Here is a 17,215-nt window from a genome sequence, read left to right on the forward strand (position 1 = left end):
ACTATACCCCATTATCTGAAACTAACTGCCCTGGCCGTGACTATCACAGGCTTTATCCTGGCATTAGAACTCAACCTCGCGGCCAAAAACTTAAAATTTAAATACCCCTCAAATCTTTTTAAGTTCTCTAACCTCTTAGGGTATTTTCCAATCGTAATACACCGCCTCCCATCAAAAACGAGCCTAACTATGAGCCAAAAATCCGCATCGATACTACTAGACATAATTTGACTAGAAAATGTATTACCAAAATCCATCTCCTACTTCCAAATAAAAATGTCAACTACCGTATCTAATCAGAAAGGACTAGTCAACCTCTCAGGGTATACCTCCTGATCTCCTGGTCTTGACGCCAGCAGGGATTATGATTGCAGCCCCATAGGACTATATACCTTTGCTTCCTTTAAAAACTGCTACTGGGGTGCCTGGCTGGCTCCATCAGTAGAGCACGCAACTCTTGATCTCAGGGTTGTGAGTTTGAGTCTCACATGGGTGTAGAGATTACTTAAAAATAAAATCTTTTTAAAAAAATTTATTTTAGGGGCACCTGGGTGGCTCAGTCGGTTAGGCGTCCAACTTCGGCTCAGGTCATGATCTCACAGTCCGTGAGTTCGAGCCCCGTGTCAGGCTCTGTGCTGACAGCTCAGAGCCTGGAGCCTGCTTCAGATTCTGTGTCTCCCTCTCTCTCTGCCCTTCTCCCGCTCATGCTCTGTCTCTCTCTCTGTCAATAATAAATAAACACTTAAAAAATTAAAATTAAAAAAAATTTATTTTAAAGTTTATTTATGACAGAGAGAGCAGGGGAAGGGCAGGGGGAGAGAGAGAATCCCAAGCAGGCTCCTCACTGCCAGCATGGAGCCTGACTAGGGGCTCAAACCCATGAACCATGAGATCATGATCTGAGCTGAAATCAAGAGTTGAATGCTTAACTGACTGGGTCACCCAGGTGCCCCAAAAATAAAATCTTAAAGAAAAAAAAAAAGCTGCTACCTGAGGGCCTGGCTTCCAGTCATCTTGAAACTAGATGGTAAATGAGAGTCCTCCCCTTGGAACACTAATAGGTCTTGGCATGTCCTCAATAACAGGACATATCAGAATAAATCAGCAGTGTAGTCAATCACAAAGGTTCCAGAGACAACCAAGAACTAGGGCAAAGTTGAACTAGAACATTTATCACCTACATAAGGCCATGCCTTCAAGACTGGGAGAAGTAGTTATTTTGCCTGATATATAGAAGCAAACAGAGAGTCAAGCAAAATGAAAAGTATGCTGCAGATGAAAGAGCAACACAAAACCTCAGAAAAAGACCTTAATGATACGAAGATAAGTATTCTACCCTATAAAGATTCAAAGTAATGGTCATAACGATGCTCAGTGAACTTGGAAGAACAATGAACACGCTGAGAACTTCAAGAAAGAGGTAAAAAATATTTTAAAAGTACCAACAGGAGTTGCAGAACCGAAGAATACAATAACTGAACTGAAAAATAAACATCTATAGAGGGATTCAACAGCAAACTGGATGAAGCAGAGTGAATCAGTAAGTACTCAGACAAAGCAATGGAATTTACCCAGACATACCAGCAAAAAGAAAAAAAAAAAAAGAAACAATGCAAGTAATTTAAGAAACCTAGGGGTGCCTGGGTGGCTCAGTCAGTGAAGCGGCAGACTTCAGCTCAGGTCATGATCACGCGGATTGTGGGTTCGAGCCCTGCATCAGGCTCTGTGTTGACAGCTCACAGCCTGGAGCCTGCTTCGGATTCTGGGTCTCCCTCTCTCTCTGCTGCTCCGCTGCTCACAGTCTCTCTTTGTCTCTCAAAAAATGAATGAAAACATTAAAAAAAAAAAGTAAAAAAATATATATATAAAAAGAAACCCATGGGGTAGGGGCACCTGAGTGGCTCAGTCGGTTAAGTGTCCAACTTCAGCTCAGGTCATGATCTCATGGTTTGTGAGTTCAGGCCCCATGTTGGGCTCTGTGCTGACAGCTCAGAGCCTGGAGCCTGCTTTGTAGTCTGTGTCTCCTTTTCTCTCTGCACTCCCTGCCCCTGCCCTAGTTCTCTGTCTCTCTCTCTCAAAAATAAATAAACCTTAAAAAAAAAAAAAAAAGAAAAAAGAAACCTATGAGGCAACGTCAAGTGGAATAACATCCACATTACAGGGGCCCAAAAGAAGAGAGAGACAAAGGGGCAGAAAACTTCCCTAACCTGTGAAAGGAAACATCCAGGTTCAGGAATCTCAGAGAGTTCCAAATAAGATAACCAAAAGGGATCCACATTAAGACACATAATTAAAATAACAAAAGTCAAAGATAAGGAAAGACTCTTAAAAGCAGCCAGAGAAAAACAAGTTGTTGTGTGCAGGTGAAATCCTATAAAACTATCAGCAGATTTCTCAGCAGAAACATTGTTGACCAGAGGGAAGAAGCATGACTATTCAAAGTGCTAAAAGGAAAAACTTCCAACCAAGAATACGCCACCCAGCAAGATTATCATTCAGAATAGAAGGTGAGATAAGAGTTTTCCAGACAAGCAAAAACTAAAGGAGTTCATCACTACTAAATCAGACTTAGAGGAGATGTTGAGATTTTTTTCTTTCTTTTGTTTTTTTTTTTTGCTTTTTTTTCTTAATGTTTATTTATTTTTGAGACAGAGAGAGACAGAGCATGAACGGGGGAGGGTCAGAGAGAGAGGGAGACACAGAATTTGAAACAGGCTCCAGCCTCTGAGCAGTCAGCACAGAGCCCGACGCGGGGCTCGAACTCACAGACCGTGAGATCATGACCTGAGCCGAAGTTGGACGCTTAACCGACTGAGCCACCCAGGTGCCCCTCTTTCTTTTTTTTTTTTAATGTTTATTTATTTCTGAGAAAGAGAGACAGAGCATGAGCGGGGGAGGGTCAAAGAGAGAGAGAGAGAGACAGACAGAGACAGAGAGACAGAGACAGAGAGAGAGAGAGAGACAGAATCCAAAGCAGGCTCCAGGCTCTAAGCTGTCAGCACTGCACCTGATGCAGGGCTTGAACCCACGAACCATGAGATCATGAACTGAGCTGAAGTCAAATGCCTAACTGGCCACTCAGGTGCCCTTCATTTTTTTTTTTTTTTTTTTAAGTAGGCTTCATGCCCAACACAGAGCCCAACATGGGGCTTGAACTCATGATCCTGAGATCAAGACCTAAGCTGAGATCAAGAGTCAGAAGCTTAACCAACTGAGATGCCCAGGTGCCCCATTAAGGAGATTTCTTTAATCTGAAAAGAAGTAGCACTAATTAATACAAGAAAACATATGAAAGTAAAAATCTCACTGTAGAAGGCAAATATATACAAGGTAGTGGATTAAATACTTATAAAGTGACTATGAAGGTTAAAAGACAAAACTGGTGGGGCACCTGGGTAGCTCAGTTGAGCATCAGGCATCTAGCATCTTGATTTTGGCTCAGGTCATGATCCCAGGGTCATGGGATCAAGTGCTGTGTCAGGCTCCATGCTGAGCCTACTCCATGCTCAGCACGGAGCCTGCTTAAGATTCTCTCTCCCCTGCCCCTCTCCTTCATTCGCACACTCTCTCCCTAAAATAAAAAAAAAATTAAAAATAAAAAGAAAGTAGTAAAATTAAACTACAATAGTTAAAGGATACATAAGATACAAAGATGTAAAATGCGATGTCAAAAACAAAATGTTGAGGGGAAGAGAGTAAACTTGTAGTTTTAGAAAGTGTTCAAATTTACCCACGGGGCACCTGGGTGGCTCAGTTGGTAAGTGTCCGACTTCAGCTCAGGTCATGATCTCGCGGTCTGTGAGCTCGAGCCCTGCGTCGGGCTCTGTGCTGACAGCTCAGAGCCTGGAGCCTGCTTCAGACTCTGTGTCTCCCTCTCTCTCTCTCAAAAATAAATAAACATTAAAAAAAAATTAAAAAAAAAAAACCTCACAGTAAACATGAAACAAAAACTTATAGAAAATACACCAAAGAAAATGAGAAAGTAAACTAAACATAACGCTGAAGAAAGTTATCAAACCACAAGGGAAGAAAGAGACAAAGAAAGGGACTGAGAGGAACTATAAAAACAGCCAGAAAAAAAAAATGACAATACATACCTATCAATAATCACTTTAAATGTAATTGGATCAAGTTCTCCACTCAAAATGAATGGGTGGCTGAATGAATAAAGAAACAAGACACATCTATATACTGCTGAGAAGAGACTCACTTCAGAAGTAAAAATACACACAGACTGAAAGTGAAGGGATAGAAAAAGATATTCCATGCTAAGGGAAACAAAAAGAAAACTAGTACAGCTATTCTTGTATCAGACAAAATAGACTTTATTTATTTATTTATTTTTAAAGTAGGCTCCACGCCCAACATGGGGCTTGAACTCATGACCCTGAGATCAAGCGTCACATGCTCCATTGACTGAGCCAGCCAGGTGCCCCCAGACAAAATAGACTTTAAAGCAAAGATTGTAATAAAAGATAAGGAGGGACACTATATAATGATAAAAGGGTCAATCTAGCAAAAAGATATAACATTTATAAGTACATATGCAACCAATATAGGAGCACTAAAATATATAAAGCAAATATTAATGGACCAAAAAGGGAGAAATTGATGACAACACAGTAATAATAGAGGACCTTCACACTCCACTTACATCAATGGATAAATTATACAGATAGGAAATCAACAAGAAAACATCAGCTTTTGGGGCACATGGGTGGCTCAGTTGGTTTAGCATCCAACTCTTGATTCTGGCACAGGTCGTGATCTCACAGTCATGGGATCAAGCCTCATGTTGGGTTTGGGATTCTCATGGAGTCTACTTGGGATTCTCTCTCTGCCCCTCTCTGGCTCACACACTCTCTCTCTCTCTCTCAAAATAAATAAATATTTAGAGTGTTTTTTAAAAAATGTTTTATTTATTTTTGAGAGAGTGAGTATGAGCAGGGGAGGGGCAGAGAGATAGATGGACAGAGGATCTGAAGCAGGCTCTGCTCTGACAGCATCGAAATCATGAACTGTGAGATCATGACCTCAGCTGAAGTTGAACATTCAACCCACTGAGCCACCCAGGTGGCCCAAATAAACATTTAAAAAGATAAAAAATAAGAATAAATGAAAGATTAAAATCATATAATCATCTCAATAAATGTTGAGAAAGCATTTGACAAAATTCAGCCTTCATTTATGAATCAAAAAACTCAACAAAATCAGTATACTTGACCTAATAAAGACCATATATGACAAATACATAGGTAATATTACACTTAATGGTAAAAAAGTGAAAGCTTTCTCCTTTAAGATGAGAAATAAAACAAGAATGCCCACTCTCCCCACTTTTTAATTAAAAAAAATTTTTTTTTAAAGGGATTTCTTTTTTTTTTTCAACGTTTATTTATTTTTGGGACAGAGAGAGACAGAGCATGAACGGGGGAGGGGCAGAGAGAGAGGGAGACACAGAATCGGAAACAGGCTCCAGGCTCTGAGCCATCAGCCCAGAGCCTGACGCGGGGCTCGAACTCACGGACCGCGAGATCGTGACCTGGCTGAAGTCGGATGCTTAACCGACTGCGCCACCCAGGCGCCCCTAAAAAAATTTTTTTAATGTTTATTTACTTTTGAGAGAGAGAGACAGAACGTGAGCGGGGGAGGGGCACACAGAGAGGGAGACACAGAATCCAAAGCAGGCTCCAGGCTCTGAGCTGTCAGCACAAAGCCTGACACAGGGCTCAAACTCACAAACCATGAGATCATGACCTGAGCCAAAGTCAGAGGCTCAACTGACTGAGCCACCCAGGTGCCCCTCCCCACTTTTTAATTTTTAAGTAATCTCTACACCCAATTGGAGCTCAGACTCACAATCCCGAGATCAAGAGTCACATGCTCTTCTGATAGAGCCAGTCAGGTACCCCTCTCCCCAATCTTATTCAACATAGTATTTGCAGCCCTACCCACAGCAATTAGGCAAGAAAAGAAATAAAAGGCATACAAAAAGGAAGAAGTAAAACTGTCACTATTTGCAGATGACATAATACTATATATAGAAAACCCTAAAGACACTATCAAAAAACCGCTAGGAATAATTAATGACTTCAGTGAGGTTGCAGGATACAAAATTAATATACAAAAATCTCTTGCATTTCTATACACTAATAATGGACTATCAGAAAGAGAAATCAAGGGGTGCCTGGGTGGCTCAGTTGGTTAAGCACCTGACTTCGGCTCAGGTCATGATCTAAAGACTCAGGGGTTTGAGCCCTGCATCAGGCTCTCTGCTATCAGTGAGGAGCCTGCTTTGGATCCTCTGTCCCTCTCTCTCTGCCCCTCCCCTGCTTGTGCTCTTTTATCTCTCTCTCAAAAATAAATAAACATTTAAAAAAAGAGACAGAGAGGCACCTGGGTGGCTCAGTCAGTTAAGTGACTTCGGCTCAGGTTAAGATCTCACGGTTTGTGAGTTCGAGCCCCACATCAGGCTCTTTGCTGTTGTCACAGAGCTCACTTAGATCCTCTGTCTCCCTCTTTCTCTGCCCCTCTCCTGCTTGCACTCTCTCTCAAAAATAAACATTTAAAAAAGAGAGAGAGAAATCAAGAAAACAATCCCATTTACAACTGCATCAGAAAGAATAAAATACCTAGGAATAAATTTAACCAAGGAGTAAAAGACCTGTACACTGAAAAATATGACTTGAAAGAAATTCAAGAAGTTACAAATAAATGGGAAGCTATTCCATGCACATGGATTGGAAGTATAAATATTGTTAAATGTCCATACTACCCAAAGGAATCTACAGATTCAATGCAAACCTCATCAAAATTCCAATGGCAGTTTTTACAGGACTAGAAACAAACAATCCTAAAATTTATACAGAATCACAAAAGATCCTGATAGTATCCTGATAGTAGCAATCAAAATAGTATGGTATTGGCATAAAAGCAGACACATAGATCAATGCATTAGGAAAGAGAGCTCAGAAATAAACCCACACATATATGGCCAATTAATTTATGACAGAGGAGGCAAGAACATACAAAAGAGAAAGGATAGACTCTTTAATAAATGTTGTGCAGACTGGACAGCTACATGTAAAAGAATGAAACTGGACCACTATCTTGTACCGTTTATAAAAATTAACTCAATATGGATTAAAGATTTGAATGTTAAGACATGAAACCATAAAACTCCCAGAAGAAAACAGGCAGTAGGCTCCTTGACATCAGTATTAGTGATTTTTTTTTTTTTTTTTTGGAACTGGCTCCAAAAGCAAAAATAAACAAGTTGGACTACACCAAACTGAAAAGTTTCCACACAGCGAAGGAAACCATCAGCAAAAGAAAAAGTAAACCTATCAAATGGGAGAAGATATTTTCAAATCATATACCTGATAAGGGGTTAATATCCAAAACATACTTAAAAATTCAGACAATTCATAACAAAAAATTTTTTTAATGGGCAGAAGATCTGAATACACATTTTTTCCCAAAGAAGACATACAGAAGGCCAACAGGCACATGAAAAGATGCTCAATATTACCAATCATCAGGTAAATAAATGAAATATCATCACACATCTGTCAGAATAGATATTATAAAAAAGACAAGAAATAAAAGGTTTAGGTGAGGATGTAGAGAAAAAGAAACTCTTGTAGACTGTTGATGGGAATGTAAATTTGTGCACCCACTATGGAAAACAGTATGGAGATTCCTAAAAAAATTAAAAATAGGCCTGCCATATGATGAAGAAATTCCACGCTGGGTTTTCTGTCTGAAGAAAAAGAAAACGCTAAATGGAAAAGATATATGTACCCTTATGTTTGTTGCAGCATTAATTTATAGTAACTAAGATATAGAAACAACCTAAGTGTCCATTGATGGATGAATGTATAAAGATGTGGCGTATAAATATAATGGAATACTACTCAGCTATTAAAAAGAATGAAATTATGCCATTTGCAACAATATGGATGGACCTTGAGGGTACTCTACAAAGGAAATAGGTTAGACAGAGAAAGGCAAATACTACACGATCTTACTTGTATGTGGAACCTAAAAAACAAAACAACACAAAGCGTAGACTCCTAGATATAGAAACCAGACTGGTGGGTGCCAGGGAAGAAAGAAGATTGCTGGGGGGAGATATGGGTGACAGGGATCAAGAGGTACAAACTTTCAGGACTAAGATAAAAAAGTCATGGGGATATAATGTACAGCATGGGGAATACAGTCAGTAATACCGCATTAAGTTTGTATGGTAATAGCTGGTAAAGAGACTTATTTTGGTGATTATTTTGCAATGTATACCAGTGTTGAATTACCAAGTGATACATTTGAAGCTAACATAATGTTGTCAAATATACCACAATTAAAAAAAAAAGAAAAAAAAGGAAAAACAAAAAGAAAATTTACCAAACATATTTTATAAATAGTTTTACCAATGGCTAGTTTATAAAAACAAGTTATGTTCTTCAGAAAATTAAATTAACCATTTTGATTAATGGAGCATTTAGTATATTACAAACATAGAAATATTAGGGGCAAATCAACACCTACCAAAATGTCTGGAATGATGAATGGGTAGATGTGGTTGGAGGTTTCAAGTCTTGAATTAAAAAAAAAAAAATCTTCTGAGTTGGGTATACACGTGTATTGCCAATCATTTCTAGAAAAGAAAAAGCCAAGAGCCAGATTTTAATAATAAGAAAACTGGAACTGGATAGAGACATTAACAAAGGGGGAAATTCTTAGGAAGAAAAAAATGGTTTAAAAAAAAAGTACTATAAATTTGGGGTAAAATAAAACTGTGTATAAATGGTCTATATGGTAAGGAAAGAATTCCATGGTCATCTCAGCCAGCATGGATTAGAATTAAAGTGGGTGAGAGGCCATATATTTTTTTGCCTAAAATACTCTCAGATCATTTTCTGTAAGGTTTTCTTCCTTCGAATCTTACTCTGGGTAAAAGTGATTTGAAATGTTAGGGCATAGAAAACACAAAGCATAGAAAATTCCTTATCTGTTAATTACAAATTTTATGTTTATCACATTTTATTTATATTTGTGCTATGCTAGGCATCTTTTCAAGAATTCAGAGGAAATCCTATTTTTTAGAAAATAAAACTAATCAAAGATGCAGGATAAAACCAGTAGGTATTTATGCAAAGAATTAAAAAAAACATAGGTTTAATATTTCAAAAATAAATTCATATTCACCATTTTTGATGCCCATAATGCACTATGTACTGACATCTACATGTCAAGACTATTCTAGTGATAGTTAATAGTAATAATTTAGGCTAAATAGCTTGCAATATATAAATTTTGTAGTTTAATGAATAAGAAATTAAGTTATAATCCAGGCTCAAAAAAATTATAATAAATATTCAGTTTAAAATAAGTATTATCATTTTCTTATTAAGTAATGTAGTTTTTTCCCTCCTAGTTTCATTGTATAATTGACGTAGAAGTCTGTATCAGTTTGAAGTGTATAACATAATGATTTATGTATATATTACAAAATGATAACCACAATTTTAGTTAACATCCATCAACTCACATAGTTATAATTTTTTTTCTTATGATGAGATTTTAAGATCTATTATCTCAGTAACTTTCAAATATACAATATGGTATAACAGTTTTAAATATATATTACTTAGAAGACGTATTTCTAAAGGTAAAATTCTTTGACTTCATTGTAAAATTAGTTCAATCAATGATTTATCTCAACCCAATATGACAAAATACAACTTTATTTAAATTAGTTGTGGAAGGCAAAATGACCAAGGCTAAGCCTATATATTGTGTTTCCCTACTACTTTTATGAAAGAAATGACAGCAATATTTTACCTTTGTATAGTTCATGTATCACAAAAAAGATTTCAATATTACATAAAGTTAAACTCAAGTACAGAGAAAGATCTAACAAAATTTAACATGTTAATTATGCAACATAAACTAAGACATTTGGCTTTGCAGGGAAGACACCGAATTACACCCAGATAATCATGTCATTACTTGGTAGCAATGTATTTCTTTTTAAAAAATGTTTATGCTTTGTTATAAAAAATGCTTGCCACAGAAAGTTTGTATTTGAATCTTTTGATATGGTTCAATTTCTGTTAAGTTTCAAGATGAAAAGTATCAGAGTGAGTGTAAACAGAATCCACCAGAACTATTCTTTTCATCATGGTGCTTTGGTGCTTTTGGCCTTGTCCTTATCATTAACAGATTTACAGCAGCAGCAGGACACTGTGAGCCTTTTCAAGTTTTGTCTTTTGACTCGCATTCTTTTCCTCTTCAGTGCAGTCAGAGGCCAAATTCCCACCTCCCCATCATCTTTGTCTCTGTATTGTCTTAAAAAAATTTTTTTTAATGTTTATTTTTAGAGAGAGAAAGACACACACACACACACACACACACACACACAGAATGCAAGCAGGGCAGGGAGGGGGGGTGGGGCAGAGAGAGAGGCAGACATAGAACCCAAGGCAGGCTCTAGGCTCTGAGCTGTCAGCACAGAGTCCAATGCGGACTCAAACTCATGAGCCATGAGATCATGACCTGAGCTGAAGTCGGACCCTTAGCCAACTGAGCCACCCAGGTGCCCCTCTTTATTCTCTTGTAAAGAAGATATTACATTCTGACAAAATATGCCAGTGATCAAGTCATATTTTAGCCATAGGATATAAATATCACCTCCTGCTTTGTTTTATATGTTTTCCTCTTTCTCTGCTCTCTTTAGACTAATTAGTCCCCAGAATTGGAAATTCCTTGAATGAATCCAAATAATTCTTTATCTGAACAAGGGGCACCTGAGTGGCTCAGTCAGTTGAGCGTCTCTTGATTTTGGCTTGCTCAGGTTGTGATCCCAGGGTTGTGGGATCCACACTGAGCTTGGAGCGTGCTTGAGATTCTCTCCTTCTGTCCTTCTCCCCTGCTCGTACCTGCTCTCTCTCTCTCTCTCTCTCTCTCTCAGTCTCTCAAAAAAAAAATTCAGCCTTTATAAACAAATGATTTTGACAGAAACCAGGCTCCTCCCACCTTTGTAAAAGTTGCTCCTTGTTTTCAAATGCCAGCTAATCATCCATTTCACAGGACCATTCATAGATAACCTAATGCCACCTCTCTGCTTACTCCATGAAGTGATTGCTTGTGTCTGATTTCTTTGATCCGTTTGGTATGTCTGGCTTTATGTCTTTGAATATACTCGCATGTTTTGTCTCCCTCAGTAGATTATAAATGCCTCAATATTAGACACAATGAGTTGTAATCAAGGACGGACAATTATTTGCCTGCAGACCTATGAATTCAAATGAAATGCTTTAACTTTTTCCTAGTTCCAAAATCCTTTCCAAATCTCTTCCTTCTGATTCCCAGAACCACAGTCCAAGTTCCTGCCCCCATTCCCTCTCACCTGACTACTGCAATCATCTTCTAATTATTTACCTAGCCTTTGCTCTCTGACCTCTGGCAATTTACCTTCGATTTCCTTCTCAGTTATCTTTCTAAAGCAGTTCTGATGGTGTCACTCCCTAGGTTAAAAGCCCTCCATGGCTCTCCACTGCCTACAAATAAAATCTCCAGCTTGGCATTCAAGGGCTTCACAATCTGGTCCCATCACCTCTTTCTAACCCCATTCCAACCACTTACTCCTCCTACTGTGTATTCTATGAGCTACTGTTTATCAAATACATCTTTGCACATTCCTATCCCATCTTTCTTCATTTTCTGTCTTTCCTAAGATGAGTTTTTCCACCTACTCTCATCATGCTCTTTAATAAAGGATCCCAGCTCAAGAGGATCACTTCTTACCTGGCTTGTTGTCCCTAGTCAACTTGTTTCTTCTCCGTTCCAGAGCATGTTGTTTATCTCCATTTTAGCATTTTCCATTTATACTGTGAGCAACTTTAAGACAGAGATGATGATTTATTTATCTTCCTATGGCTATAGCGTAGCAAGTGAAGTGGGAGGAAGAGAATAATTTCCCTAGGAAATGAAGGAAATACTGCTAAAGACACAGGTAGGGGAAATTTCCCAACTTTCTTGGAAGAGGTTCAAATTCTTTAATTATTGACATCCACCTTACTTGAAGTAGCTTCTTGGAATTAAGAGTTCAGAGAATCTCTGGGGCACCTGGGTGGCTAGTCCAACTTTGGCTCAGGTCATGATCTCATTGGTCGTGGGTTGGAGCCCCACCTGGGGCTCTGTGCTGACAGCTCAGAGTCAGGAGCCTGCTTCAAATTCTGTTATCTCCCTCTCTCTCTGCCCCTCCCCCATTTGTGTTCTCTCTCTCAAAAATAAATATTAAAAAAAAAAGTTCAGAGACTTTCTAATAAAAACTGTATTTTCTAGAAGTCAAGTTTGTAACTTTCCTGACATGGAAGTTAAGCCTCTAAATCAGCCTCATCAAGCTCAAAAAATCTACAGCCTGCATCCAGGAACCAATTAATTTCTTCTGTGCAACCCCACGTAGCTATTAGAATTTATTAAAATACTACATTTAAGTCAAGATAACTGTGATCTCTTAACTTATTTGATCAATGGCGCAGTATTGTCCTGGGATCTACATCTAATCTTGCCACCACTGGTCAATTGGCACGTGGCTTTCAGGACATGAGCCGTCAGAAACAGCTCTGTAATTACTTGTGATTACTTGAGTCGAACGATTCCGGGCCTATGGTGGTTATTTCGCCTTCATTCACCATTAAACACTTGATTCTGTGCCAGCAGGATGTCCGGGTGCTTGGCCACTCGCACCTCGGACGCCGGCCCCCAGGGTCGTGGCCTCTCCGAACCAACGGTGGTCAGAGGCAAGCCGGCAGCAGCAGCCGGAGGGAAACGAGGGCTGAGTTGGAGAAGGGGTCGGACAAGGTCCGCCCGCCCAGCGCCGCGACGCCTGGCGGGTGTCAAGGCGAACCTCAACGCAGCCACCCCGCTGAGCCTCAGCACCCCCACGCCGCCGGATGCGCTCGAGGCGGCCGCGCGCGGCCAGGCGCCCTCCCGGCGCGACAGTGGGGGGCGGGGCTGGGCGCTGCGCGCGCCGGCGCGTGGAGGCCGCGGGCGGTGGCGGAGCGCGCGCGGCCTGGGAGGGGCGCGCGGGGCGGAGGCGCGCGGCGGCGGCGGCTGCGGCCTGTGGCGCCGTCACCGGGCAGAGCCGAGCGGGTCCGGCTAGGCGCTGCTGCCGCTGGCCAGGTGCGCGGGGACGATTCCCGGCTGCGCCAGGGTCCGGCCCGCCTTCCCGCCGCCGACGTCCTCCCGTCTGCGGGCCGCCAGGGTCCCGTTATCATGTCGCTGAGGCAGCGCCTGGCCCAGCTGGCTCGCCGTCTGCAGGAGCCGCAGAAAGTGGCCCGTTTCCAGCGGCTGTGCGGGGTGGAAGCGCTGCCTCGCCGCTCCGCCGCTCCCGCCACCGATCCGAGGGAGGATGAGAAGGCGGAGGCGCCCCTAGCCGGAGACGCCCGGCGCCGAGAGCCGCAGCCTGGGGCGTCTGCAGGCCCCCAGCCGCCCGGGAACGACCGCAATCAGTGTCCCGCCAAGCCCGGCGGCGGCGGCGGCGGCGCCCCCAACGGCGTGCGGAACGGGCTGGCGACCGAGCTGGGTCCGGCCTCGCCGCCGCGCGTGGGGGCCCTGCGGCGCAACTCGCTGACGGGCGAGGAGGGTGAGCTGGCCCACGTGAGCAACTGGCCGCTCTACTACCTGTTCTGCTTCGGCACCGAGCTGGGCAACGAACTCTTTTACATCCTGTTCTTCCCCTTCTGGATCTGGAACCTGGACGCCCTGGTGGGCCGGAGGCTCGTGGTCATCTGGGTGCTGGTCATGTACCTGGGCCAGTGCACCAAGGACATCATCCGCTGGCCGCGGCCCGCCTCGCCGCCCGTGGTCAAGTTGGAGGTCTTCTACAACTCCGAGTACAGCATGCCCTCCACCCATGCCATGTCCGGCACCGCCATCCCCATCTCCATGATCCTCCTCACCTACGGCCGCTGGCAGGTAAGGGTCCCTTGTCTGTCGTCTGCTCAGCCTTGGAGAGTTAAACTACCCGGAGTTGTCTTCACTCCCCGCAGTTATGTTAATTTGGCCGTTCCCCTCCCAAACCTCTCTTTCCGCGGGATTTCACAGTCCCCGCAAACAGGCCTTTTCTAGGTTTTAAAAAATTAAATGATCCGGGAAAACTTAAGAGACTTAGCTGTCAAACTGTATTCTAATAACAGTGCCTTTCTTAGAACCCAAAGGAAACGCTATTCATGGAGTAACATTATCATTGAGCTTTGGTTGAGTTTTTAAAATGGTTTTAATTCTTGTGATGCGGAGAATATAATTGTAATTAAGTATGATGGTCTTACACTTAACCAAGACCCAGTTTCACCATAATGATGCCTTGCCCCAGACTAATTCTGCCAGGCTTGGGTAAAGTCTTGAGCTTTATTTACTCAGACAGTGTTTATAAAACCGTCGTGTAATTGCAAAACAAACATGGTCGTTCGAGGCTATGAAGAAATGAATTTTAAACGAAGGCCACTGTTTATGGAAGTGAATGGAACGCAGCCTGAGTTATCTTTTTTAGGGGTGTGGCTGCTAATTTGCTGTTGGATACAAAGTTTAATTAATCTCCTAAATCACTGATTTGTAGTATCAGTTGTTGAGCTGTTACAGTATTACTGTTTCATTAGCTTTGAAAGTGCATACTTTTCTTACAGTTTTTCTTAAAATCAGGGCTCTTGGTCAGACTAGTGGGTTTATAAAAATGACACGTAACGACAGCAAGGACAGCCTGACAATCAGGGATGAGTTTCTAATGGGAAATACCTTATATTTTGCCTCCTTCTTTTGGCCTCCCATTTTTCACTCTTTCATGTTACTTAGGTTTGAATACTGATTCTCTTTTTTATAGAAGCAACATTTATTCTTAGACTGCTATTTTGTTTTATCCATCTTTTAAAAATTGTAAGGAGCTTTGTTCCTACTGTAGACCAGTCCCTTAATTTAAGAATAAACTTAGGGGCGCCTGGGTGGCGCAGTCGGTTAAGCGTCCGACTTCAGCCAGGTCACGATCTCGCGGTCCGGGAGTTCGAGCCCCGCGTCAGGCTCTGGGCTGATGGCTCGGAGCCTGGAGCCTGTTTCTGATTCTGTGTCTCCCTCTCTCTCTGCCCCTCCCCCGTTCATGCTCTGTCTCTCTCTGTCCCAAAAAAAAATAAATAAACGTTGAAAAAAAAATTAAAAAAAAAAAAGAATAAACTTAGTAATCATGGAGAATCTAAAGAATTAGACATCCTCAATTTTTTTTTTCCATCAGAGCACGAAATCATCTTAAATTGAGATATACTCAATTCTGTGTAAAACTCCATTATGTTAAGCTTACTCATTCCAGATTTAATTGCAGTATAATGTCTTATCCCCATGGGCACTTCTGTGCAGTACATCTCTCTTACAGTATCATGCAAAATATGTAATGTGCAGAGTAAGAATGACAGAATTACGACAGAAGAGTACCATGGACAATTATTTTTTCCTATTTAGCCAAAGGCGATATAGGTGATACTCAAAATTGTAAAATAGTGCTGCCTATTTTGCATGAAAGATAAATATCGTGTTTTATTTGATCTAAATATTTTAGAATTTAAGATTGTCATTGATTTATGTTTGGCATATTTTCTGGTTAGCTAATGATGTTTGTCTTATTTTCATGAGACTTTCAGGAAAAAACTGTAACTGTAGGGTCTTTTATAATTCCTCAATGAGTAGCTATGTTGCATGGTGTTACTATTAGAGTCCAAGTAAAAAAAAAAAGTTATTTTTTGCTCACTTATTCAAAGCACGTGCTAACAGAAAGTCTGAAAACTGTACTGCTGATGATTTATGAATTGTAGATATTAGTATTGTAATATTTCAGGGTTACTTGAATTCTTAGAAAAAGCTTACATTATAGTTTTGGACAACCTAGTATGTTTAATTCAAAGTTTGAGGAATTCGTATATTGTACAATTTTATAAATTTAGCTAGACATGACTTTAAAAATCACCTACTCTCAAACTGTATTTTACATATGTGGAGACTGAACTATTAGAATTAATCTTGTAAAATTAAATTTCTTATTTTAGATTTTTTTACTTTAAATTCGAGTAAACTTCTAAATTCGAATAATTGTTTATCTTTTGGTTATAGAAGAAAGGCTCCCTTGTATGGAAGTTCTGTGTTTATAAATGTTTTTAATAACCTAGTATGAAAAACAAAATGCTTTTTTACTTTCTACTTTTTTTTATGTTTACTTTTGAGAGAGAGAGACAAAGGTGAGTGGGAGAGGGGCAGAGAGAGAGAGAGACACAGAATCCAAAGCAAGCTCCAGGCTCTGAGCTGTCAGCACAGAGCCCGTCGCCGGGCTCAAACACATGAACTGTGAGATCATGACTTGAGCCAATGTCTGATGCTCAATTGACTGAGCCACCCAGGCGCCCCAACTTTTTTACTCTTTAAAAAAATCCTGTTATAATTGAAAACAAAAGTACCTTCCTTTGCTTAAGCTGTTTTGGTCCTACTCTCTGTCAGTTAGTATTGTAGTAGTTTGGTGGCTTATATTTTCAGGAGTGTGTAATGAAAAAACGATACTGGAAACTGGGGTAAGAATTAAGCAATGAAAGCCTGGTGTTTTTCTAATTAATAGTAGTTTGGGTTGATAGTCCTGTCTATCTGCTGGGCCCCTAGTGCTTATTCAGGACAAGTGTGGTTATTTCTATATGCCTGGGATGCTGAAACATCTCTGGAAACAGTTCTCTCACATACCATCCTTTTGGTGTGGAATAACTGCTCCCTGCCAATTAATGTGAAATCAGCTTTTGAAATCTGCTCAAGATTGACTTCCTATAAAGAGTATCTTCCCCCCCCCCCCATTTTTTGGCTGTTTAAAAAAATTTTTTTTTAAGTTTATTTATTTTGAGAGAGACAGAGACCGTGCAAGTGGGGGAGGAGCAGAGAGAGCTGGGGAGAGAGAGAATCCCAAGCAGGCTCCATGCTGCCATTGCAGAGCCCCAAGTGGGACTTGAACTCATTAAACCTTGAGATCCTGACATGAGCCAAAACCAGGAGTCTGATGCTTAACCCACGGAACCTACCAAGTGCCCCTACACAGAGCCTTTTTATTTTTAATTAACCCCTTCTGTTTCATTAATCCTCATTTATTCTTTTTTTTTTTTTTTTTAATTTTTTTTTCAACGTTTATTTATTTTTG

The 17,215-nt window shown here is 40.7% G+C and overlaps 1 protein-coding gene across 1 annotated transcript in view; it reads left to right on the forward strand.

Moving 5' to 3' along the window:
- Positions 1–13,143: 13,143 nt before the first annotated feature.
- SGPP1 (sphingosine-1-phosphate phosphatase 1) overlaps positions 13,144–17,215 on the forward strand; it is a 36,233-nt gene continuing 32,161 nt past the window's right edge. Inside the window, exon 1 of the mRNA XM_047079539.1 lies at positions 13,144–13,983. Within this exon, the coding sequence (XP_046935495.1) occupies positions 13,282–13,983 (702 nt within the window). The 5' untranslated portion in view covers positions 13,144–13,281. The remainder of the gene's footprint in view (positions 13,984–17,215) is intronic.

This window comes from Lynx rufus, unplaced genomic scaffold, assembly GCF_022079265.1.
Source record: "Lynx rufus isolate CCGP_SWC_20201006 ecotype Redwood Valley unplaced genomic scaffold, mLynRuf1.p SCAF_17, whole genome shotgun sequence".
Classification (NCBI taxonomy): Eukaryota; Metazoa; Chordata; class Mammalia; order Carnivora; family Felidae; genus Lynx; species Lynx rufus.